This window comes from Chenopodium album, chromosome 18 (assembly GCF_948465745.1).
Source record: "Chenopodium album chromosome 18, dcCheAlbu1.1, whole genome shotgun sequence".
Classification (NCBI taxonomy): domain Eukaryota; kingdom Viridiplantae; phylum Streptophyta; class Magnoliopsida; order Caryophyllales; family Amaranthaceae; genus Chenopodium; species Chenopodium album.
Genome location: NC_137851.1, coordinates 10,788,726 through 10,815,630, shown reverse-complemented (window position 1 = coordinate 10,815,630; position 26,905 = coordinate 10,788,726). Strand labels below are relative to the sequence as shown.

The window sequence follows — 26,905 nt, the reverse complement described above, 5'->3', positions numbered from 1 at the left end:
TTGAGGAAAAAGTACCTTTAAATTTTAATTAAAATGAAATGCTAACCTTTAAAAACACTATTTATTTTTAATCACTTTAAGCTAAAGAAGCTCAACTTATACTACTAATATTTTTTTAAAAAAAAAAGTTAGACAAACACAAACCATGTTGGTCAAACAAACACGGACCAGTAAATAAACATACAGGACCCCCCAATGATCAAGCCATGGTCAAACAAGCTCGAACCCGTATGTTTCAATCACAAATTTATTCTTGGGGTACCTTCCACCACTCCACCTGTTCCTTTCAAGACCGGGAGGCTGGACCGGAGCTCATCAATTTCTATGTGACAGTTCCTGCACAACTTGTGCAAAGTAATTGTCATTCTGAACAGCCTGAACCCACCTTGCATTAATTTGAACTCTCTCAAGACTCTGCTTCAAGGTTCTTGCAATCGTAGGCTTCATTCGACTTGAGAAAAATTCCTCGACTTCCTTTGCCTTTTCAAGTGTGGAGAACTGTGGAATTCCAAAGTGAATACTCGTCAGCAAAAAACCAAAGCAAAAATATGGCAAATGCTTTGAAGTGAGCAATTCCAAATCAAATAAAAGAGAGGGAAAGAGACATACTGGTGAGACAATTGCGCTGATAAAGCGGGTGATCAGATAGCCAGAGCCCCATGTTTTTGAAATGTAATCCCAGTTATCCTGTAAGCAGCATTGGTGAAAAAAGAATTGAGCTAACATTTAGTAAAAATAATACACACACAAACACATTGTCACCAAAATCAGAATTTGCTTTTTTTTTTTTTAAAAGCAATGACATACACGACCCTTGTCTAAACTAAACGAAGTCGTTCATACATAGTCACTACTCATAAACTTAATCAAAGCGATCTATCAAATATTTCACAAATACACTGATGAAGAATAAGATTTCCAGCACTGTAGTATGGGAATAACCTGAAGCCATTTCCAAGCAGTTTCACGCCCTTCCTTGCTGACTGAAAGTCCGAAAATAGCATCTTGACTTCGAACCTTCACAATTTATGTTTTAACAATCAAGATCTAGATATTGCATCATTTGGAATCAGACATCAAAAGTTTAGGTTTAGCTTACCTCAGGAGACAACAAAAAGTTGAGAACTTCAAGAACAATACTTGGGTCTGGACATGAAGCCAGTGAACCTATGTTTCCCCCACACCAAAAAAAAAAAAAAGAGAAGTCAATGAGTGAGCTAGGTAGCCTCAGAATTATGCAACGAGGTGATACTATTACCTATTATACGTCCCTTCTCCTGGCTCAGATCAGTCTCTTTGTATACTTTTAAAAGAGCTTCATAACCTGACTTATTTGATGCATTGACTTTCTGCATCACAGCAGTATATGTAGCCTACACAATTCACAAAACACACGACCATTATGAGATATTGAGATTTAAATAGTACGGCCAGGATTGGCAAAGGAAATATATGTGAAAAACATGTTCTAATTTGGCCCTAAAGATCTGATTCACCAAATACCTAATATATAGCAGATGAGACACAAGATAGCAAAGTGTTCATAATACAAGGACCGGCCACAAATGCAGATGTAAGGTAGAGCTAGGAAGTCCTTTAATAATGTGATTTGATGTAGATATGTCAGCTGTATAACGGTGTGTCAAGAAAGAAAAACACTACTCCCTCCAATCCTATTTGTCAATCTATTTCCCAATCAGGAAGGTTAAAAAATTCTTCTCATTTGGAATTTTTCCATATATGGTTATACTATTCCATCAATTTTCCTCAATTTCTTTGGTGAATGTGCAAAAATATACCACCCTTTTCTTTTGCATACAATCTCTTAAACAATTTTCCACTAAATTGAATTCCCCATGCATCATTCCAAAATTTCCAATTTTTAATCATTCATTCTATCATTCCAGAATACTTTTTTTTGAAAAGTGACAAATTATTATAAAATTAGAATCCCTGTTGTTTTTTTAGTTTCTCTCATTGAGATTCACTTTCCCTAATATACTCTTTGATTACAAATGGAAGGAACAAATAGGATTGGCACAGTGCTCATTTGCTTACTGGTTTTTCTTTACTTTTGTGGCAACTATTGGGTCGATTATACAAACTTTTGAATGATATAGGGCTTAATGACCTCTAATGGACTTAGAGTGTGTTTTATTCAACCGATTTTCACTTACTTGGACTATCCTAACTGTAAATTGAGCATGGGTAGCCCTTATTTCCTCTTGTAGTTTCACTTATAATTTTATTCCAATGCTTTATCTTTGGTAGCACAGTTGTCAAATCAGGGTAAAAGGTAGATATAGGTTTCCATGGGCTTCACTTCTTTTCACCAATGTAACCCTAAGTTTGCCCCAGTTTTTGGACTTATGCATTCTCCCTCCCATCCAGAATTTGTTTTTTACCCAAATATATATACTCAGATGAAGTGATGAAAAAGTAAACGATCATAAAGCATCTTCTAATAAAATCATGTAAATGTGATATTTCAAGCATTGGACGAGAGAGAGAGAGAGAGAGAAAGAGAGAGTATTATGGACATATACAAAGAACTCAAATTTATGAGATAAAATACCTTTCTTGTATCAGGTGGTAGAAGCGGTGAATCCCTGTCAGCACAGAATGCATCAAAGCGCCTAATGGCTTCATTCAGGGTACTTTCATGCCCAAGCTCAGCAAGCACAGTTAGTAGCTCCCCTCTCAACATAGCATCCAAGTGGCTCTCACCTGACTTGGGCTCCCAGCCAAGTTTCCTACGATTTTTTATTTATTTTTTTAATATAGAATAATCAAGAAGAAAATAAGCAAAGCCACAATGGCAAAGGCAGAGTCAAAATCAAACTGCCATTATTTCCCAAGCATTGGCGAGTTAACTAACAAAACAAGCATGGGACAAGACTGTCAACTCATATTACCCCACACATGCCAAAAAAAAAAAAAAAAAAAAAAAACTTCAGCAACATAGTATTTTATATTTTTTAAAAAAAAATAAAATAAAATAAAAAATAAAATAAAAAGAGAGTGAACTTCACCATGGTTGCTTAACTACAGATTCCACCTATAGGCCATGCTCAAAAAGCAGCATTTTTAGAGCATCAAGGCTCAGGCGGACAAATATTTCTAGCTCTACAAACTACATATTTGGTGATAAAGCATCACGGCTCAGTGTGCACAAATAATTCACACTTTAAGATTCTAAATGCTAAGTATTGAAATCAAACTTCAAATCTGAAGTTATTGTCCATAAATCATAGAACTATCCAACACAAAAAGAAGGAACTTTAGCATCTATGTGTAAAAATAATCCCAGTGTTTGTTGCTTACAAGGTAGCATCAAAGAAATATTTTTTACCCCTCATTTACTACTAAATAATACCAGCGTCTATTACTCTTCTAAAACATTGTCATCCATTTAAGATAGTAGTTTATTTTAGTTATTCTCTCTGTTTTTATTTGTTCATCCTATTTAACATAGATCCTTAAAATGTCTAAAGATTCCAAATAGGACAATCAATTATAAACAGAGGGAGTGTAAATTTTCCAAACAATTATACATTGATAAGTTAAAACTCTACACGATTATGCACCATTAAATCCTCCGATTCCAACATTTATAATTATTTACCTTCTAGATCTCGCACATATCTGAAAAGAGGCAGACTAGACTATCTCTAGGAACTTCTCGTGGAATCAATTTTAGGAAAGAATGAGCCAGAAGAGCAATTTAAGGTCACCAGAATAGGATTGTTTACATCCTTAAATCCTAAGACTAATATATTACATCCTAAAGAAAAACAACTGGATAGCACAAAACAGATAAAGTTTGATCAAGTAGCTCCAACCAAATGCATAAGATTGTCATAAATGTAACAGTTGTTACCTGCATAAATAAATATACTCATTTTGATCTCATATAAAAGACACTAACCTTGCTGGATACTCAAAAAGGTTGATGAAGAACTTTCTGAGGTTATCAACTAATTCAGGTGTAGCATCAGCAACTATTCTCATAACTTTGTAGCTTATCTAAGGAAACAGAAATACAAAATTACGGTTTTGCGTGAGTTGCTTCAATCACAAATGACTGTGAACTTACATTTATTAAATTGGAAAGAACAGTATATTCAGTTTCCTCTCTAAATGATGCAATCAAAGTCAACAAAGTTATCAGAGATTGCTGACCACTCATACACAGGGCAAACAAGTCATCCAAAACACCTGTTGGTAAGAATTTTAATGTCAAACATTCCAAAATTACTTCTTTACTAGAAATGGCAAAATCAGGCCAGAATAAAAATAAAAATAAAAAAAATCATACCAAATCTATCTGTTGCAGACAATTGGCCACTCTCTATAGCATGTCGAAGCTTAGCTCCAAGTTCTTCATCATATTTCACTCTATAAAACCCTGTTTGGTCTACATTAAGCTTAACCCAACCACCGTCTTTGATATCGAGACTTCCAGACTTCTCTTTCAGGAGATAACTATAATGGTTATCGTAAGATCCACAACATAAAGTGATTGGGACAATCCATTGGCTGTCACTAGGAGAACCGCTCAACAAAAAGTGTGACTGTCATCAATTGCACAACGTTAGCTCTAAAACCAATGCAAGAACAAACTACCTAATGCAAAACCTATATACTTCCTCCCATTTTATTTGTAAGTGCAACATGTAGAGGTTGTACAGAGAGAGATAGAGAGAGACAAAAAAGTGGTCCAATGCAATTAAAAGAGAGATAAGAAGAGAGTCAAGAGACTATAGCAAAAAGTAGGGATGTTAACACTTATTACACAACTATTTAAAAAGAGGAAACGTTGCACTTTACAAAAAGAGGAGGAAGTATGACGCAAACAAAGTAAATTCCAAGTGTAACACTGTACTGAAAGAATTATTTAATTGCAAGCATTGCACCTGTTCTACATCCAGCTTTTGGTTTTTGACCCCCACGGAAACAACAGGATATCCTTTCTGTTGTGTCCATGAATTCATTAGTTCCTTAACCGGTTCGCCTGATACCTCCTCAAGAACAGCCCATAAGTCTTCAGTCTTTGCATTTGAGCAAGCATACTTCTTTATGTAGCATGCAAGAGCTCTCTGGTAGAAGCAATTAAGATAAACTTAAGCCAAACCATCCAACATTGAGCAACAATGAAAGTTGAAGACATATAGTAGTATAAAGGGCATATCATGATGTCTAACCAAGCAGCCATGTAAAAGAGACCAAAGAATACTTTTGATAGAGAAAAACCACATTAGAAGGTCATGCAATAACGAGGCAAAGTATAATAATCAAATCAGGTCTCTAGCAATCAAAATCACATAATAGAATGTCAGAACTACCTAACTAATACGAAATTACTCCATAGAGCATGTGAAGACAAATGATTCTTCATTTCTACTATGCCAATTAATGCAACCATTGTTATTAAAATCCCGATTTAAATCTTAGAATCTTACGATTTTACGATTTATGTATGTCATACGATTCGATTTAGGATTCTACCCGATTCTACATATTTCTCTTAACTAGCGAAAACATTATAAGTTTAAACATGCCTACAACGTTATTTATAAGTATATATTGTCAATTATTGGTTGTTTAGTGGATAAACAACTATTTTCTATTAATAATTAGGCTTTAAACTTAAAATTTAAAAATTTTCAATTAAATTTGGATATGACGTCTTGATTATGCATGTCCGTAGAATCTTACGATTCTACGATTCGATTCTGAGAGCCCCTTCCGATTCAAAGTAGAATCCCGATTTTAATAACCTTGAATGCAACCCTATACTATTTTGGGGACCCTTGAGACAGTTGATGAATAAAGTAGAAATCAAAACGGTTACAAAGACAACAAAGATGTAGAGTTCAGATTCTAGAAGCATGATGTTCTGAGGAAGAACAACATAAACAACAGAAAACAAGAATTCAAAACAACATAAACATGAAGCTGTAACAACATGCACTTCCAAAAACAACAGAAAACAAAAATTCAAAGACCTATAGCAAATTCAGAAATTATGTGGACACAACAGGACCAAACCTGAAATGTATCTGCACCAATATAACTTTGAAGCATCCTGATGACAGACGCGCCTTTCCTGTAACTGATGGCATCAAATATTTCATCGATTTCACTAGCATGATTAATCTCCACCTGGAGGTAAGACACAGTTTAGCATTATAAATTGAATTTCCAGACACTGTTACACCTAGAAAAGCAAACAATAAGCAAAACAAAACCTCAATAGGATGTGATTCAGAAAGACCGTCCAGCCTAAGCCCATCAGTAGTCTGGTCAAGAAATTGAGTCCAAATATTCCATTCTGGAAATATAGCATCAGCTGCTAAGTAGGACACCTGAAGACAGCCAATAATAGTTCAATATAATTAAAACTGAAATATTAATTTGTATTGCAGTATAAATAGAAAATTGCTTTGATTAGTTATAAATTTAGAATACCCATGTTGCAAATCCCTCGTTCAGCCATAAATGAGTCCACCATTCCATAGTCACGAGATTTCCAAACCATTGATGAGCCAATTCATGAGCAACTACAATAGCAACCTTAAAAGAAAAGAACTTTATCACTGAATATACAAGGGAGGTAATGCAATGAACAAGATCAAGTTATAGTGAATTAGTGATCATCCAGCTAAACAAATAAATTACCCTTTGCTTATTAGCAGCGGCAGAGTGCTTCTCATCATACAACAATGCATTCTCACGGTATGTGACCAAACCATAGTTCTCCATGGCCCCGGCAGCAAAATCAGGAATAGCAATCATATCCAATTTGGGTAGGGCGTACGGCACATCAAAATACCTTTAAAAGTGTTAAAAGGTAAATTAACACTAAAACAGAAGAAACATGGGAAAATCTTGGAGCCATCAAAGAAAAGAGAGAGTTGGGCAAGTTACTTTTTATATAATTCAAGTGTCTTAACAGCGACCTCCAGAGCAAACTTCCCTTGGTCTGACTTGCCAACTTGACAATAACATCTAACTTTTATACCTTCACAATATGAAAGAAACATGGTCATATATAAAGATCTATTGAAATGTAATTCATTAAAATCACTAGCAACAAAATGTCAGGTCTAGTATACCATCAGATGTGTGACTTTCAACAAAATCAAACGAACCCACAACTACAGCAACCAAGTATGTCGACATAATTGGTGACTCCTCAAAGTAAACCGTCTTAAGATCTCCTTCTTTCTTTTCTTCAATGACAGGCATATTAGAGAGTGCAACAAGATCTGATGGAACATCCAAGGTAATCTTGAATGTAGCCTAAACAGATGAGAGATGGACAAAGTCAGATGATAAGCCAAAGGCCACAAACACAAGAGAAAGCAATTTACAACGTCACATCAAAATTGTTAAGACTTAACATTTCTGACAACTTGGTGTTCACCTATCCGTTTATATCACTCTCAATATGCAAATTACCAAGAAAAAAGTTTACGACAACATCAACAGACAATTGAACACGTTATTCAAATTGACAGCAGTCATGGCAAAATCCAACTCCAAGTGTCAAAACAAGCTATTTTAAGGAAACTCTTCTGATTAACCTAAGTGTCAAATAACACTAAGTAAGAATTACACAAACAATGCTTCTAATCACAACGGAAACCTAGCATAGCACGTAAACATAGCAAACATCAATGGTGGTAAAACAAATCTAAGCAACCCCAATACATCAGCACCCTAAAGAAACAGAAAGAAAAAACCTTGGCAGCTGGTTCATCCCAGCACGGAAAACATCGACGTGCATCAGCAGGTTCAAATTGAGTAACCGCCATGTTCTTCTTCTCCCCATTGATCTCATACACACTGAACAATTGAACATAACAACAAACATAAATAAAATAAAACAAAGAATCAAAATTTAGCAACCCAAAACAAAAATTAACAGTTCATAAGAAGCTAATGCAGTTCAATGGGTGCATTGCATGCCTAATTCAAAGTTCATAATAAAGGCCAACTAATCAAACACTTTGATTAACTAACTAATTTATGATTTTTTTTTTTTGGGCTCTCAAAATTAAACAATCAGTAATGCAATAACAAATAATAACCCATTAAAAACATTTTTAATTAAAAAAAATAAAAATAAACCCACCTTCGATAAAAGCCCTTCATTTGATCGTTTAGGGTTCCTTGAAAAGAAATATTCAAAACCCCAATTCCAAGAGGAAGCTCTTCCGCAAATTCAACAACCAATAACTCATCTTCTTCAACCAATCCTACCCCAGAAGATCGAAATTCCTATAATTTAAAAAAAAAAAAAATCAAATCTTTATTAGCCCAAAAACTGAAAAATCAAATCTTTCAAAAAACAACAAAAATTAAAATGGAGTGGGATTAGATTATAACCTGAGAAGATGACTTATGATTGAAGGAAACAGAGGAAGAATCAACATTGAGATCAGCAGCGTTGAGAACGAGGAGTTTAGTGGGTGAAACGACATCAACATCGATTAAAACGACACCGTCGAATTTGCAGGATTGAAGGTTGGGTTTAAGGCGGATGTCGTAGCGTTTTGGGGAAGCAAATTTGGGGAGACGAGGTTTGCCTTTGAAGTCTGAGTAGGATGAAGATGCCATTGTTGTTGTTTCTTGTTTTTTCACTTATCTCTTTCTTTCTCTTTCTTTCTCTTCTTCAAGTCATTAACTAAGTATTGAAGGATTCTACAAGGTTACTTTATTTATACACTTTTAGTGAGTACAAATATTTCGTACTGTACACTTTGTTTTTGTGAAAAAGAAAAAGAATATATTCCCTTAAACACCCTATATTTTTCACCTTATTCGAGTATTGTAATAGGTAAAAATTATTTAAATTTAGTAAAAATAGTGGTTTATTAAGGTCATTTAAGTTTATCAAAGGTAATTTAATTTCAGTAAAAATAATTTAAAAGCAAATTCAAGTTTATCAGAATGAGAAACGTGATTTGTTTATCAAGGGACAAAGTTGTACTTTCATCTGAAAAACTAAGGGCAATAGTGTCATTAGAGATGAACGTTGTTAGGTGACAACGTTAGGGAAAATTTGTCAAATATTTCTCTCTTCCTTTTAATTTCTCTCTCCTCTCTCCTCCTCTAATTTCTCTCTCTTCTTTACTTCATACGAGTTGAGCTACCATCCACCATAGAAGACAATTGGAGGTGGGCCACAACTATCTGAGAATTCAAACCATTAGAGTGGTGCAATTTTTAGAGAACTTGAACCTTTCCACTAAGGGTTAAGCATACCATTCTTTTCACCCTTTTCAATTAGGGTTTTCGTTTAGATCGGCGGCAAAGTCGTCGATAATGTGGTGGTGAAAGTGGTATGGTGTTCACGAGCTATGAATGGTGAAAGTAAATGGAGGAGCAGTAAGTAGGTGAAGGAGGAAGAAGATGGAGGAGGAAGAAGAGATGTTGCTTTAGAAGTTAACGCCACGTTAACTTTGCTGTTACAAAGATTCATAAATGTCAGCTAGCAAGTTATAGAAAATATATTATAAAAATACAATTTACAAAAAACGAGGCAACTTATTTACTTCTTTGCCATTTGATTAACAAAAAACGTTTATCATTTTGAGTAACCGAGGCTTCCTCATAATTTAAGTTAAAAAAAAAAAGCCTAGGGATGATCAGAGTCATCAGACCCTTAACACTTGTGCTCTCAATTAGCACGTTATACTTAATCAAAGACAACAAATTAATTATATGTTCAATCATGCTCCAACAAATTTTTGCTGCTCGTCAAAAAAGTTGTTGTGTTTTTTAAAGAGCTCCAATTTCTCAACTACTCAATTAGATAAACGATGAATGATAGTGGAAAATACGGTAAATAATACTCCTTCTGTTTTTTAAATACTTGCTTCATTTCTCCTTACACGAAGTTTTAGGATAAATTGTAGAAAGTAATAAAATGTAGAGGTAGTGGGGTTAGTGGAATGTAAATTGGAGGGAAGAGAATATAAAAGTAATAAAATTAGGTCCCACTAGTTGAGAGAAATGAATTAAATACTATAAAAACTTTCCAAATAAGGAAATGTAGCAAGTATTTAAAAACGGCCACAAAAGGAAAGTGGAGCAAGTATTTAAAAACGAGAGAGTAGCAAACTTATCAATATCTTATTCTTCTTTTGTTGTTGACTCACTTTCTTCCTCTGTACCCTTTCGTAAGTTCTGTCTTCTTCAACATCCCTTCTTCCTTTCTCGTCATCAATGGCGGATGAGACCCAACACCACAATAAACACTATACCCAATAGGCCAACACCCCAACACCACCATCTCATTTAACAAAAACCCTAAAATATATATAAACTAAGAGCCTGTTTCGATTTATTAATGAACTGAACTTATTAGGGTTGAACTAAACTGAATAGAGTTGAAATGAAACGTTTATGTGAGAAGAAATTTAGGAACTGAACTGAATAGAGCTAAAATGAATTGTTTATGAAAGAAGGAAATTAGAAACTGGACTTAAATTAAGCTAGACTGAACAGGCCCTAAGGGCATAGTTTATCCTAATGGTAGGAGTTTATGAGCTTAACCTCCTCCGTTGATTTCCTTGACTTTATTTATTGAAGAATTCTCATGCTCCATTATTGAGGAGAGAAAATGGTGGAAAAGTGGGTTAACGATGTATATCTTCTATTTTCCTGAAATAACACAAATAACTCGACTTGTTTAGGAAAAGGAAGGTAAGATGGAAATTTTAAACGAGTGGTTATTAAATACTCTTTTTTTTAACTCTTTAAGTGAAAACGTTTTTTCGAAGTACCAATGCCAATACAAAACTTTGAATATCTTTAATTGTCAACAAGGTTAGATTCCGTGCCATAAATTAGTTAAAGATTATTGATTGATAAATATTAAAATCATAAATTAGTTGAGGAATAATAAAAGTATGTGATAGGTTGATTTGGTATTTGAATTATTTTTTTTAAGGGGAAGCCGAGCTAATGCATTAATTCATGGACAAAGTGTCCGAGAGTACATAGGGGGAAATCATTGGTGGACAATGATTAACCCAAGATTGTTCAACACCAAAAGGCATTAGCTTAGCTGGGTGATGCGCAACATAGTTGCCATCCCTTTTCACATGAGACCAAGAAAAGTACGTAAATTCACTACATAAGAACAGAATATCATCTAATACACCATCCAACTCTGCCAAATAAGTTGAAGTCTTCAAGAGCCGATTAACGAGGGTTTGGCTGTCCATCTCGAAAACGACCTTCTCGTAGCCGTACCTTCTTGCTAATTTCACAGCCATAAGGAGTGCTTTTCCTTCTGCCACTTCTGGACTCCACCAAGCTCTAACTCTGCGAGTAGCTGCCACCAGCACCTTACCATCCCAGTAACGAGCCACAACTCCCATCCCAACCCATCCCTCATCACTCAAAGAAGCATTTGAGTTCTTAACATACCCGAGTTGAGGAGCATTCCACTTACTACTGCTGGGTTTAGCCTTGTTTGTTGTAATGGCAAAAACTTTCTTGCTGTACAACCCAAATTCCTCCACTGCCTTATGAACTCGAGCAATGAGAATTTCATTCAGAGTTGTTATTCCATTGAAGACCTGATCATTGCGTTCCTTCCAAATTACCCACGCGAGCACAACAGCCTTGTGTTGCGTTTTTGCCCCAAGCAGCCCCCATCTCACAATCAAATCACACATGTCCTCACCTTCTTGTGGAATTGCTTCAGCACACCCACACTCGCCCCACAATTCATGAACTCTCCTACAATCAAACAGCATATGGGTTGCTGTTTCATCACCCTCCCTGCACCAAGGGCACGTAGCTTCATCTATCAAGTGACGAAATTGCAGCGGTCCCCTAGTTGGTAAAGTATTCGTGCAAACCCTCCAAATAAAATTCTTTACCTTTGGTGTTGTATCTAATCCCCAAAGTTCAACCCATGCTTTATGAAATTGGTCAAAATTGCAACCTTTTCCTAGCATGTAGGAGGTATTAGTCGAGTACAAACCGTCCTTCGAAAATGCCCAAGTAATAGCATCATTCGGAGCGTGTTCAATTAGGGGAATAGAAAGTATGCATTTCGTATCCCTTTCATTGAAAACAGAAGATATAAGCTCCTCATCCCAATCCATCTTCGAGAAATTAATCAAATCACTCACATTATTCAACCCATCTACCTCCGTACTTGTCACAAACCTCCCTTCCGCATCCGCCACCCAGGGATCTCTCCAAATATTAACCATGGACCCATTACCAATACGCCAAATCACACCTTCCTTTAGTAAAGCTTTTGCACCCCATATGCTCCTCCAAGAGTAGCTACCCAAATTCCCCAAATAAGAGTCAAGGAAGGAGCAATTTGGGTAGTACTTAGCTTTCATAACTTTACTGAAGAGGGAATTCTCCTTATGAACAAGCCGCCATGCTTGTTTACCCAAAAGTGCAACATTAAACACTTCCAAGTCTTTAAAACCCAAACCCCCAAGGCATTTTAGTGTACACATCACATCCCATGATTTCCAGTGAATTTTCCTCTGAGAACCCATATGACCCCAAAAGAACTTAGCCATGGCCGATTGGATACATTAGATCACCGAGGTTGGAAATTTGTACACACCCATCAAATAAGTTGGAATGGCTTGAATGACTGACTTAAGTAGCACCTCCTTTCCGGCTCTTGATAACAACTTCTCTTTCCATCCCTGTAACTTCTTCCATATTTTGTCTAAGAGTGCTCTAAAAATGACTTTCTTCGATCTCCCTGCTATGGTAGGAATTCCCAAATATTTGCAATGATGATCAACCGTGCGCATATGAAGGAACTCAACTAACTCCTCGTTGCTTCTAGCTTACCCCTCTACTAAAAGACACTTCCGACTTTTCATAATTAATTTTTTGACCCGATGCTACTTCATATTTGTTGAGTATATCAACTATAGCTTCACATTCTTGTCTTGTCGCTCTAGCAAAGAGTAAACTGTCGTCTGCAAACAAGAGATGAGATATAGCAGGCCCACTCCTACTTGCTTTCGCCCCATGTAATTCACCAATTTTGACTTTATTGTTTAACATATGAGAGAAAGCATCCGCCACCAAAATAAAGAGATAGGGGGAGAGTGGATCCCCTTGTCTCAGACCCCGAGTAGGGGACACCTTACCACACACTCTTCCATTAATAATAAAAGAGTATGTTACCGAAGACACACAATGCATTATCAAATTGACCCATCTTCCATCAAAACCCATCGTGAGGAGAAGTTTCCGCAAAAATCCCCATTCTACTCTGTCATAAGCTTTACTCATGTCTAGTTTCAAAGCAATTGTACCCTTCTTACTCCGACTTCTATTTTTCATCGTATGAAACAACTCAAGAGCAATAAGAGCATTGTCAGTTATTAAACGACCTGGAACAAAGGCACTCTGATTTTCAGTCACAACAGCCGGGAGAACTGATTTCAAACGTAGTACAATCACTTTTGAAACTAATTTATACAATACATTGTAAAGGCTTATAGGCCGGAATTCTAACATACTAGTGGGCGATTTCACTTTCGGGATAAGAGCAATATTAGTATTGTTTATATGGTTCAGAGTAGACACACCACATAAAATATTACTGACAAAATTAAAAACATCATCACCCACAATATGCCAAAATTTTTGGTAAAAAATAGCATGCATACCATCCGGCCCGAGAGCTTTACAAGAGTGCATTTGTTAGAGCGCTGCAAATACTTCCTCCTTAGTATAAGGCCGAGTGAGCCTATCATTGCTCTCCTTGGGAATACACGGTTGCACATGCCTCAAAACTTCATGAATAGCCTCACTGGAAGGATCGTCAGTAGCAAAAAGGTTGGAATAAAATCCACTTACAATGTTTTCAAATAATTCATCATCCTCTTGCCAAATTCCCTCTTCATCATAAAGCCCTTCGATCATATTCTTTTTCCTCCTATGAGACGCCTTATGATGATAGTAGCTTGTATTTTTGTCCCCATCACGAACCTCCAGAACCCGGGACCTTAAATACCAATATGCTTCCTGCTTTCGATGTAAGTCATCAAGGATTTGTTCAAGTTGGGCACTTCTTTCACAAGTCTCTGCCGAGATATTCTCCAATTGCACAAGTTTAAGAGCAGACTCGGCCTCCTCAATCTGCTTTCCCAACCCATCAAACTTCTCTTTGCTTCATTTGGTCAAGCTACTACTAGTCATACCGAGCTTCCCCAAAACATCTTGTTCACTCGCCTGCTGCCAAGATTTTCTCACTACCGCCTCGCATGAATCATCAAAGAGCCAAGCAGTTTCGAACTTAAAACTCTTGGTTCTTTTTGAAGGAATTATGTCTTCGATAAGTGCAATTACTAGATATATCAAGGATCACTATTATGGAGATAATAAGTTCATTCTATTGGGGCGTTATCCTCTGTTGCTAGACTATGAGAGATGATCTTTGGGCTAGTCAAATGGTCCAAAGCCCTTTAGAATGGATCCTATATTGGTCACACACAAGGGTATTGGGTTAAGCAAGTAAGAGGCCCATTAATGGGCCTCATGAGCAATTAACTAATCATGAATTGGATTGGGCTAGCATAGTTAGATTGGAATTAGGTTTTGGGCTTTTGACATGGGCTCTTATTTAGAGATGAGATCTATAAATAAGATCCATGCCTAGGGTTTGTAAGAAGCAGTCATAATTCACACACTGTGAATTTTGACATCAATGCAACCAATCCCAAAACCCTAATCCTCTCTCCAACTCACGGCCCTCATCCTCCCCTCACGTCCGTACGGCCGGCCACCCCTTGGTGGCGCGTGTGGTGGTTATCGTGGTGGTTCTTGGTTAGTATGTCTCTCCTCTCCGTTGAAGGTTGATTGAAGCGTTCAGTCACGACTAACTAGCATTAGTGGAGGTCTTAATCTGTGCCTGTGGACCAAGTAGAGGAATCACGCTTGGGGTTCTTTATCTCCTTTTGTTCTTTCTCGATCGCACGTGGAATCACGCTTCAAAGGTACAATTATTTGTTCTTTATGTGTTATGCATTAGATCCTTGGATTAGGTACTGTATGAATATGATTCATGTTTATTTCCGCTGCGTAGTACCTATAAACTCCTATACTTTTACGCCTCTTCTTAGCTTTCGGGGTCAAACGAAGGACAATGGGCGCATGATCGGAGCAAAATTTTAGAAGATGCTCAACTGTAGCTCTCGGGTACAACTGAGTCCAAGAGGGAGAAGCAAGAAAACGATCTAACCTCTCTCGAATCCTTGTGCTCACTGTTCTCCCTCGTTCCCAAGTCCACCATTGCCCTTTGAACCCAAGATCATGAAGTTCATAAGCATTAAGGGCATCCCGAAATCCCCTAATTTCTCTTCTCTCACGGCTCACACCCCCTTCAATCTCATTGTAAGACAAGATTTCATTAAAATCCCCTCCAAACAAAATCGGATACGGGGAACTCTCACATAGCTGTTTAATTAAATGCCACGTTTGGTGTTTGTTACCCGACTCTGGCCACCCATAAATGCCTACAATTCTCCACTTCTCATTATTTTTAACAACATCCCCACAAATATGATTTTGTGAGAATGAAACAAGAGTAAAATCAACATCGTCTTTATTCCAAAACAAGCATAGACCTCCTACTTTACCCATACTTGCAACCCCAAAAGCACTAGTGAAACCAATTTTCCTTTTTATACCTTCCACCGCTTCTTTACTAATTTTAGTTTCCGAGATGAAAACTAAATCCGGGCTCACTGCTCTACTCCATTTACGGAGCCTTCGAACTATCCAAGGGTTGCCCACACCCCGACAGTTCCAAGATAAGAGACTCATTTCAACTGACGGGGTTGGAACTCGCCAACCTCCGTCGGAAAAACAGGTGACACGGGTGTATGGGAACTATTTTTCCTTCGTTTCCTTACTCCTTCATTGCCCTTTGCACTATCTTCCAAATTTACGTCCCCTATTCTCTTCTGAGCAGAAAATTTTTTAAGACCCTCCCCATCATCCACTTCCATCTCTGCCTCCCCTTCCCCCCTAAGCAGCCTCTTCCATCCCTTCTTACCCCCTGACTTCTCCCCCGCACCAAAAATAAAATTCTGGTTAGAAATACTCCCTCCACCCACCTTCTCAGCACTCTCCACACCTTCCTTGTTCGTACCCTCTCCTTTCCCTTGAGGAGTTTCCCCTACCTCTGTAATGACTAGCTGAACCTCCCCTGCCTCCCTCCCCTCCACACCCATCCCAACATCAGAAAACTCTCCCCTTGAAACTGCTCTTTTCCCCCCGCTCAACACCTTCCCCTTCCACTTGTATAATTTCATTAATTGAGTGTGAAACATCCTTCTCCTTCATAATGAATAGTTGTTTTCTGCTATTCACAATCTGATTGAGTTCATCAATGTGCTTTTGAACTCCCTTTCTTGGTGAAGCTCGAAAAAACACCCCCCACCCTAGTTTCTTTATCTTATCTTCCTCTAAGACTGAAGTGCAATCCTTCTCTGAATGGCCAATTATACCACACGTAAAGCAAAAATACGGCAATCTTTCGTATTTGAATTCAATACGAACTTCTTCACCTCTTTTATCCTTCACCCATTGATGCCCGCGCAAGGGTTTTTTGATGTTCAACAGAAGTTTGATACGTCTGTATCTCCCCAGTCCTAGAGTGTTTTCTTCAATCTCCAAAAATTCTCCAAGGTTCGTTGTTAGGGCCTTTACATAAGCATCGAACCTACAATTGAAGGGTAAGTTCATCACTCTAATCCAGAAAGGGGAATGCATAAGGTTCACACGGTCTGGCTGCTCATTGCCTTCAATTTCATTCAACACTAGCAAATTGTTCTCCCAACACCATGGTCTGCCCTTCAAAATCTTCTCTTTACCCTTCCAATGGAAGAATTGAAATGCATACAAGTTAGGGCTGATAACCCTAATCACCAAATCACTAGTCAGAGCCCAAACTTTTATCATAGTTCTTTTGAAAGCTTCGACATTGTATGGACGCGATGTACATAATCGCCTAATTAATAGCACGTCTATGTTTTCATTCGATTGTTCACAATCAATTTCTCCTAGATCAATCACCCCTTCGTCATCATCGTCAATGCGAAGGGTCGAGCATTTCTGAATCAGATCGTCAGCCATCGCCGAAGAGCAGACTGACAAAGTAGAGGAAGGTCGCTCGCGGCGGAGAGACGACTTTCTTTCGAGGAAGGCTGCCCTTTCTTTCGAGGGAGATTTGGTATTTGAATTTTTTTAATTGTAGCTTCTAATACACAACTTAAACAAAAGTAGGCAAAAAATCTTTTTTGTTGTAAAATAGGTCATAAATTATTTTAAGTTAATTAATTTTGGTTTATAGTTGCCAGATTTTTGTAGAAAGATATGTGAAATGTTTTTATTTTTAATACAATAATTATATTACTACATTAATATGATATGTATATATATATAAAAAAAACAAAGTATTAATTTTGTAAATGATTTGTTTCTTTATTAATTAATAGATTTACTTAATTAAAAAAATATTTAAGGATACATCAGGAGATGACACATGTCATTGCTGGTGTGTCTTTTAGTTACATACTAGTTTTGGTCCCGTGCAATACAGGAATTTATAAAGCATGATTATTAATAATAATAGTAAATTGAAATAGAATTAATTGAAAAAAAAAATTAAATGACTTATGTAACAAATATATAAATAAAATTTATTAAAATATTTTTTATTTTTTAATATTTAAAAAAAATAGCATTTTTCAGGAAAAAATTTTCACAAAATTATGCCAAGTGTCCCCTACGGTAATTACTTTAGTATATAGTAAGTATAGACTAGTTTCTCGGGTTTTTCAATTAATATATGGTTGGATTATTTTTATGCATAACATGAAAAATAAAATTTGTATAATAATTTACTTAGTCGTCAATAACTGGAATTATCAATATGAAACAAACTTTTTTTTTTTAATTCTATTAAATTGAAAAAAGGATTATATAAGTTAAAATAATTTGATTTTTATATCTTATCTTTTTATCTTGATAAAATTATTATTTATTTTTTTATGAAAAAAATGACAACAAAAAGAAATGTTTTTGGAGGGAATTTTTTTAATATGATGTTGACACGTGTAATCTAAGAACTATTTTGGAATTACTTTAGTATATTAGTATAGATAGATTAGTACGTACCTCGAGCGATGCCCTGAGTTCCCTCCACAATATATTTCCTTAGGTTTTAAAAATCCTAAATTAATTGACTACTTATAAAATAATTATAGAGTAATAATTATTTTCTCAAAGACATTTTCACTAATGTTTTGTGGCTTTAAATGTTCATAAGCGGACGAATAATTTAATTTTACGATTTTATTGTTATTTAACAATTTTAGTACTCATATAATTTATTCCTAACCCATAGTTCAAAAGTAAGTCTTCAGCTTCTAGAATATTGGGATTTTTTTTTTTTTTGAAACACGATTGCCTATTTGGAATTTTAACTCTGGTGGTGATGCCCGATTTGTTTATTGAATTTTAAAATAAAATTTTATCTGTGCCAAATTTTAAAACATATCATTGATACAAACATTATTATGTGAGAGGTGTATCCCTTTTAATTTAGAATATTCTGACGTAGGATATCATTAATTTTTGTAAGAGCGCGATACATATTATAGAACTATACACTATATATAAAGAATTACACACACACACACAAACACACACACACACACACACACACACATATATATATATATATTCAATTTATGTGCTAAAATTGGTATATATTTAGATAAAATTCCTAATATCAAAAGATTATATTTTATATTTAATTAATTTAAATTAAAAAAATCTCATTCGCCAATTTTGCTTACATGGCATTTGAATTATTTAATTGTAAAAGATTTTAATAATATCTTATTTAATTGGCTACTACTAAAATTTAAAATCATTCCTGGCGCACTAAGAAAATTAGATCCCACGTGGCTCTCTAAAAACTCGGAAAAAAACTGCAGGAGATTATAGGTACTAATTGCGGAATAAACATGAATCATATTTATATAGCACTAATCCCAAGATCTAATGCATAACGCATAAAGAACATATAATTGTACCTTTGAAGCGTGATTCCACATGCGATTGAGCAAGAACAATGGGAGATAAAGAACTTCAAGCATGATTCCTCTATTTGGTCCACGGGCACATATTAAGACCTCCACTAATGCTAGTTAGTTGCAATTGAACCCTTCAATTGACCTTCTACGGAGAAGAGCGAGCAACGAACCACCATGAACCACCACGAACCACCACACGAGCCACCAAGGGTGGCCGGCCGTACGGACGAGGGGAGGAGAAAGATAGCCGTGAGTTAGAAAGAGGAATTAGGGTTTTGGGATTGGTTGCCTTCATGTCAAAATACAGTGTGTGAATTATGACTGCTTGCATGCAACCCTAAGCATGGATCTTATTTATAGATCCCATCTCTAAATAAGAGCCCATGTCAAAAGCCCAAAACCTAATTCTCATCTAACTATGCTAGCCCAATCCATTTCATGATTAGTTAATTGCTCATGAGGCCCATTAATGGGCCTCTTACTTGCTTAACCCAATACTCTTGTTGTGTGACCTCATATGATCCATTTTAGTAGGCTTTGGATTATTTGACTAGCCCAAAGACCATTGATCATAATCTAGCAACAGATAATGACGACCCAAAAGAACAAACTTATTATCTCCATAATAGTGATCCTTGATATATCTAGTAATTGCACTTATCGAAGACAGAACTCCTTCAAAAACTCCCCTTTATATATATACTAGATGAAGCCTGTGCGATGCATGGTTTATTTGAATTTTTTAAAATATTTTTTTTATATACATATTTATGTGGTAAAATTTGTTATAGATTTAGATAAAATTCCTGATATCAAAAGATAATATTTTATATTTAATTAATTTAAATTGGAAATCTCATTCGCCAATTTTGCTTATATGTCATTTAAATTATTTAATTCTAAAAGAAATTAATAATCTCGTATTTAATTGGCTACCACTAAAATTTATTATCCTACGTGGTGCGCTGAAAAAATTAAATCCTACGTGGCTCTCTAAAAACTAGGGAAAAAGCTCCCCTTTATTTATTGAATTTTAAGATAAATTTATAATCTATATGTCAAATTTTAAAATATATCATTGATACAAAATTAGTTAGGAATTGATGTGATTTTCTGACGATTTGCTATCTGGTAGGCATGTAATGGCTAATAATAATGTTGGTGAAAATGTTAGATTTAACACATTAAAAAAATTAAAAAAAAAAGTTTTCATAAAATAAACTAAATAAAATAAATGTTCAAAGCACGTTGGATTGACTAGAACCCAAGACTTTGGGCAAGGGTTGAACATTTCTTAACTCGTAACCTGAAGTGACCCAATCCGAGATAACTCATAACCCAACTCTAATTGACATGTCTCCATTCTATTAGATTGTGGAGTATATAATTTTAATCGATTAGTATATATTATAAATGGATGTTTTACGCTTTAAACTACTTCTTCACTCCAAAAAATATTATGATATAAAAAATAAATTTATATGATAATTTTTTATAATTAAAGTCTAATACAGTAATTTTATTAAATAAAATTATAATTCAATTTGTACATCTGAAATATTGGTATTTTATCGATAATAAAACTCTAAGCTAACAATTTTATCCTAAAATTCTATCCAAATAGAAGCCTAAACTAACTTTTTTATCTTATAAACTCTATTTAAATCTATCCAACGTGGCGCGACACTTGGCGGAAGGAAAGTTAAAACACCAAGTATCGCAATCTCATAACCTGACTAAAAGTTTAGCTTTATTGTTAGAACCCTTGTGACATATTGATATAAAAGTTATCGCCGGCGACATATTGGTATAAAAGTTAGCAATTTGTGACAGATTGGTATAAAATTTAGTCACTGGCGACATATTTAAAAGTTAACAAATTGTGACAAACTGGTATACAAATTAACAAGCTGTGACATTTCACCCTTCTTTTCTTGCCGAATGAGTTTTTTTTTTTTTTTTTTTTTTTTAATTTTTTAAAAAATAAAATTGTTGTTAATTCTCATTTTATGATAAATAATTCTCTCCTTCATGCTCATTCACCTAAGATAATCGATAAATATTAACAAAAAAAATCGCGAGTTCAAAAAAAAAAATCTTAAAAATAAATGGAAAGAGAAATTTTTATAATTTAGTGTCTCAAAAGTGAAAATTGCCATGTATTAAGTTGTGATATTTAAGAAGTTGGGAGAAAATATATTTATATAAAATTGAGTATTTGGAAAAAAAAAGCTCGATATAATCTTGAAAGTATTTAATCAAAGAGTTTGATCTTGTAATTTTTCTTGATTAATTCTTCTGCATAATCTAGAATATTTCTCTATATTTTCCTTTTTTCTCTCTTTATTTTTTTTTTTAATTCTTTAACTTTTTTGGGGGCTTTTAATAGTTTCCAAAAAAAAAAAAATTTAAAGCAAAAAAAAGGTAAAGGAAAACAATAGATTTAAGCTACAACAAATAAGAATTATCTTTTGTACAATATACTTTTATTATTCTAGGAAGAAAGAGGGTTAAATGTCATCACTAATAAACTTTTATACCAATATGTCATCACATGGTAATTTTTATACCAATACGTCACTGGTGACTACCTTTTATGCCAATCTATCACAACTTGCTAACTTTTATACTAATTTGTCGCCGACAATAACTTTTATACCAATATGTCACAAGGGTGCTAAGTTTTATACCAATTTGGCTAATTGGCCATATATATATATATATATATATATATATAATATATATATATATATATATATATATATATATATTAGTTAGATTATTGATCATCATTGATATGTAAAAAATATGGTTTTATATATGTAAAAAAAATAAAAACTACAACAATTAAATATTGAAAAAAAATCAATTTATAAAAGTAGACAATTATGACAAATCCAACAACATATCATAGGATCATATTTTATTTTTTTTGGTTGGTAAAAAATTAAGTCAATGATGACATTTGAATAATAAAAAGGAAAAATTCATAGCAATAATCCCAACTATATGCGATCTGCTCAAAATAATCCAAGTATCATTATTCTCAATATAATCCCAACTTTGAAACAATCTGCTCAATTTGGTCCATAACTTGTTGAGAGGTGTTAGTAACCTATAAAATAGGTTAATTAGACAAGTGTTTTGTTTTCATTGGTTCTAATTTAATTAATCAAAATTTTATATAATTGACTTAAATAGATTAGCTTTTGATTAGTTTACCTAGCCCACACACTATACATAGCCATCCACTAGTCTACCACCATTGAAACACCAAATCACCACCATTGACACACCAAATCACCACCGTCGTTGCCCCACCACAACTCCACCGTCACTGTCATTAGCCCCATTTAACCCCCAATACACACCCTGTCACACCTCACACTACAATACTTTTGAATTGTACTCCACTTAATCACAATGTAACCTGAATTGTTCTTTTCTTGATAATTAGAACTTGAGAAGCACCACTGTACCATTAATAAGAAAATAAGTGTATGACGATGCTCGAGAAAGAACATGGCGACCAGTGACCACACAACCACCAAACCCACCCCTTGACAGTGAAGGAAGAGTTACAACAAAGAGGAGGAAGGGAGACGATTGAGGATCGAGATGGTGGCATCGACAAAATTAGACGGCCGATGGTGACGTAACAGTAAAGAGATTGAGAAAGATGAACATAAGGAGGGGATAGAAAAGAGGAGGGAGATAAGGGTAGCAGCAAAAAACGTAATTTATCTTTAAAAAGGAAAAAGAAAAAAATCATTAATTTTATAACCAGCTTAGCAAGTAACCGGTTAATTGGACTAAATTGAGCAGATTTTGTTAAAGTTGGGATTATATTGAGAATAATGATAGTTGGGATTATTTTGAGCAGATTGCCGAAAGTTGGGATTATTCCCATCAATTTTTCCTAATAAAAATCTAAAATCTGAACTTTTAAAAAATACAGAGGGAATACTCCGATAAACTACGTATATTATTCATTGATACGAGTACAATTTTAACAAGTAACCACAATACTTAGATATTATACGGATATTTTTCTTAACGGCTATTTCACCAAATGCCACTGACAAATTTAAAAATTCATCAAATGCCATCGCACTTTTCAGAATTCACCAAATGCCACTCACAAATAGTAAAATGTCATGTCGTGCCATTAATGAGGTCTGGACGTTAACTGTCCGTTACTAGGATTCTTAATTCACAAAATGCCACTGAGAAATTAATAATTTTCATGAAATGCCATTACTTTTGTAAATTATTCACAGTAACCCTCTAATCAAATTAGTACTAACGGCTAGTTTGTTTGAACATTTTTGAAATTTTTTTGGGGAAAAATAGCCGTTGGACCCCTTTTCTTGTATAAATATGAGACTAAGAACACACATTGCATCCCTCTACATGCATAATCATGAGTTTGCAATCAAACACATCGTCCTCCACACACGAGTATGCATATGTAAGAGTTCCAAACAAGTTTTGCAGTTGTGGTCGGAAATACGCAATTAGAAGTTCGGAGTCAACATCAAACCCTCAAAGGCTTTATTACAAGTGTGACTCATGTAATAGTTTCAAATGGTGTAAATTCCTCAAGCCGGAAGAAGCTCAAAGTAGGGGAAGTTGTTATGTTAGGGATGGATGGGGACATAGCGATTTGCATGATGAATTGAAGCAATTGAAGAAGAAAGTCAGGCAGCAGCAAAAAGTGCTCAATTTTATTATGAAAGTAGGAGTTGTTATGTTTGTAATAGTTGTGATTGTAATGATGAAGTGAACAATAATGTATTTATACTGAAATTAAATAAAGTGTTAATTTGAACATTTGTAGTATAATTCTTCATGTTGCAACCATGTTCATCCAAAAAATTAAACCCCCTTGCTGACATAAATCAGAATTTTTTCCAAAAAAGCAAAAAATTAGGTACATCACACATTGTAATATTAATGTTCAAAAATGTGGATATCATTAACAACTATGCTGTGCGTACAAAAGGGCAGGCTTTGGAGTTTAAGCAGCTTTCTTCGATCTCTTCTTGGTTTTTGAGGTGGTTGCTTCAGCCTCTGCATTGTTGTTGTTTGCTGTAGTTGTTGCTTCAGCTGCTGCATTGCTGTTGTTTGCTGCAGTTGTTGCTTCAGCTGCTGCATTCTTTGTCTGTGCTGCACATGTCAACTTGTTGTGGCCCAACTCTTTGCATAGGCTGCACTTGGCTGTACTATGCCTCTTCCCTTTCCTTGCTTCATTTGCCCCCCTTTTTCTCTGCTTCTTTAGTCTGCCTGCAGATCTTTTCACTGGTGGTGGTAGTATGTCAGGGAGGTTGAATGAAGGCCATTGAGTATGGTCAGGCATTGGGTGCATATGCTCAGCATAAGTTCTTTTGTATGCCCTCCCTTTGAAATAAGGAGACACAAAATCCTCAGGTTGTAGCCTTTGGTGGTAAATCACCCTTAGAACATGCTTGCATGGGATCCCTGAATGCTGCCACTTCCCACATCCACATGTTCCAGCTCCTAGCTTGATAGGAAAGTAGACATGTTGATCCCTCACCTCAAACTCATCACCACCACATGCTGTTGCATAGCAGAACCTGGACTCATCAGATCTTGTTTGCAGGATCTTGGTTGCATAGTCAGTGAGCTCTCCATCTCCCATGGATGTTGCTTTATCAAACCTCGGAGCCATCCTCTTCATACACCAATGCCTTATAGCTGCATATTAGAATACAAATTAGTAAATCAACACAGATAATATGGCTTAATCAAACTGGTACAACAAAGGAGTTGAGTGGGTAGATAACCTTCAAGAAGTTTCAAAACTGGTAGATCTCTGTATGGTTGGGTGCATGAGTTGAATGATTCAACAAAATTGGTTGTGTTATGATCACAGCAGAGAGCTGTGTCAAATTGATGCCTTGACCAAACCTCAGTTGTGCTGTTCAGGTACTCAACAGCCTTTGGATTGTAGGCAGATATCTTGTCCATAGCTTTATTGAACACATATGTGTTATAAGCATCAGCAGCAACCTAGAATAGCTTGTGAAAAGCTGTTCCACTGTACCCTTTTGTTTTGCAATTGCTGTACAAGTGCTGACAACAGATTCTTCTACTAGCTCTGGGGAATGCTTCCTTAATTGCTGCATCAACTCCCTGCATATGCATATGACAAGTTAATAAGCTGGAATGTATTCACTCCAAGAAACAAAGTATTTACACAAATATAACCTTTACCTTCATCCTGTCTGAAATAAATGTCCAATCATCTTTGTTACATCCCTCCTTTTGAAAGAGACATTTCAAATTCCTCATGAAATAACCCCAAGTATCAACACTCTCTGTACTCACTATGCCATAAGCAATGACAAAGATCTCATTGTTCCCATCAATCCCTACTGCAGATAACAATATGCCTTTGTAATATCCACTTAGATGAGCCCCATCAATGCCTATAAATGGCCTGCAGCCACCCAAAAACCCTCTAACTTGGGCCCCAAAAGAGAAAAAGCATGCCTTGAACCTAGGTTGGACATTTGCAGAAAGTTGTGTCCATGTAACTAGAGCATAACTCCCTGGATTGGTTTGTTTCAGCATCTCAGCATACCTAGGTAGGAGACTATAAGCTTCAGCAAAACCACCATGTATCATCTCCTTGGCAATGACTTTAACCTTGTAAAACAACCTTTTCTTAACTTGAATTCTGTACCTTTCCATACAGATTTTTTGAAGAGACTCAACAGGAATGTTAGGATTGGCTTGAATATCAGATTGCAGATGTCTGCATAGCCAATCACAACTTACTACAGGGTTGATCTCAAGCCTGCCACAAGTTGCATGCTCCCCTGTTAATGTCTTGATTGCCCAACTGATTTTGTCAGCCATGGTTGATGCATGAATTCTCCAGTTGCAACCATCTATAGCACATCTTGCTATAAACCTGGTAGGGTCACTCTTCTCAACAAATACTCCAAAACCTTCTTGCACACAAAAATCCTTAATTCAGTGAATGACTCTTTATCTGCAAAAATCAACCATGGCTCCAGTTTAATACTACCAAATTCACAATCTCTCCAAACCTTCCCATTCTTGTATGTCTTATCCATTGCCTGGGTTCCATCAAGGTAATCTTCAAATTCTTTGGGTGGGATGTCATCATACAAACATTGTACTTCTTCCTCATCTTCTCTAAAGTCAGCAAGATCTAATTCATCATCAAGTTGTTCACTGCCAGATTGAATGTAATCTGAATCCTCACTGTCATCATCATCAGAGCTCTCATCCTCATTGCTTTCAACCCCAACTGGTGCCTTCTTCTGTCTTTCAGATCTCCTTAAGCTCACACCTTCCACATTACTCCCCCCAGCAACCTTTTTTCCACAACTCTTTTTTGTTCTAAATCCTGGTGGCCTTGATCTACCAATTTTTTTGGGTTTACCAGGGATAGAAGTAGCTGCTTCTGATGTTTGATTCACATCAGTTTGTGGTGGAGGTGACTCTGCTTGGTGAGGTGGTGATCTTGGTTGTGGTCCAGGTGAATGAGGTGGTTCAGGTGAATGTGGTGGTGGTGTTGAATGAGGTGCTGGGGTTGTTTGGTGTGGTGAGGCTGCTTGTGTTGGTGATGTTGGTTGAGTTGGTGATGTTGGTTGAGCTGGTGATGTTGTTTGAGGTGGTGGCTTTTTTTTGGGTGTTCTCTTCCTTTTCCTTGGGGTCATTTTCTTCCTCACAGCTGAGCTTTTGGGTTGGTTGAGAGGAGAAGGAGGTTGACAGTGTTTAACTGGGGT

General features: G+C 35.7%; 4 protein-coding genes across 4 annotated transcripts; all 4 read right to left on the bottom strand.

Moving 5' to 3' along the window:
* On the bottom strand, positions 1 to 8,691 carry LOC145591464 (aminopeptidase M1-like). The gene is made up of 19 exons (XM_081647926.1): positions 8,395 to 8,691; positions 8,141 to 8,286; positions 7,749 to 7,851; positions 7,119 to 7,305; positions 6,931 to 7,024; positions 6,682 to 6,835; positions 6,472 to 6,576; positions 6,252 to 6,368; positions 6,052 to 6,165; positions 4,917 to 5,099; positions 4,319 to 4,574; positions 4,097 to 4,218; positions 3,929 to 4,026; positions 2,576 to 2,753; positions 1,259 to 1,373; positions 1,100 to 1,167; positions 943 to 1,017; positions 610 to 687; positions 1 to 498 (listed from the first exon to the last, which is right to left on the bottom strand). Exons 1-19 carry the CDS (start codon positions 8,623 to 8,625, stop codon positions 316 to 318), a joined length of 2,607 nt encoding a protein of 868 aa, XP_081504052.1. The 5' UTR covers positions 8,626 to 8,691; the 3' UTR covers positions 1 to 315.
* Positions 8,692 to 12,932: 4,241 nt separating this feature from the next.
* LOC145591797 (uncharacterized) lies at positions 12,933 to 15,657 on the bottom strand. Its single transcript, XM_081648293.1, has 4 exons — positions 15,104 to 15,657; positions 13,735 to 14,185; positions 13,195 to 13,419; positions 12,933 to 12,983 (listed from the first exon to the last, which is right to left on the bottom strand). The coding sequence occupies exons 1-4, from the start codon at positions 15,655 to 15,657 to the stop codon at positions 12,933 to 12,935; spliced, it is 1,281 nt and encodes a 426-aa protein (XP_081504419.1).
* Positions 15,658 to 16,257: 600 nt separating this feature from the next.
* LOC145591796 (uncharacterized) lies at positions 16,258 to 17,154 on the bottom strand. The gene has a single exon (XM_081648292.1). The coding sequence runs from the start codon at positions 17,152 to 17,154 to the stop codon at positions 16,258 to 16,260; it is 897 nt and encodes a 298-aa protein (XP_081504418.1).
* A 6,987-nt stretch (positions 17,155 to 24,141) lies between these two features.
* Positions 24,142 to 26,006, bottom strand: LOC145591795 (uncharacterized). The gene is made up of 4 exons (XM_081648291.1): positions 25,359 to 26,006; positions 25,223 to 25,277; positions 24,929 to 25,114; positions 24,142 to 24,839 (listed from the first exon to the last, which is right to left on the bottom strand). Exons 1-4 carry the CDS (start codon positions 26,004 to 26,006, stop codon positions 24,142 to 24,144), a joined length of 1,587 nt encoding a protein of 528 aa, XP_081504417.1.
* Between the last annotated feature and the right edge of the window lie 899 nt (positions 26,007 to 26,905).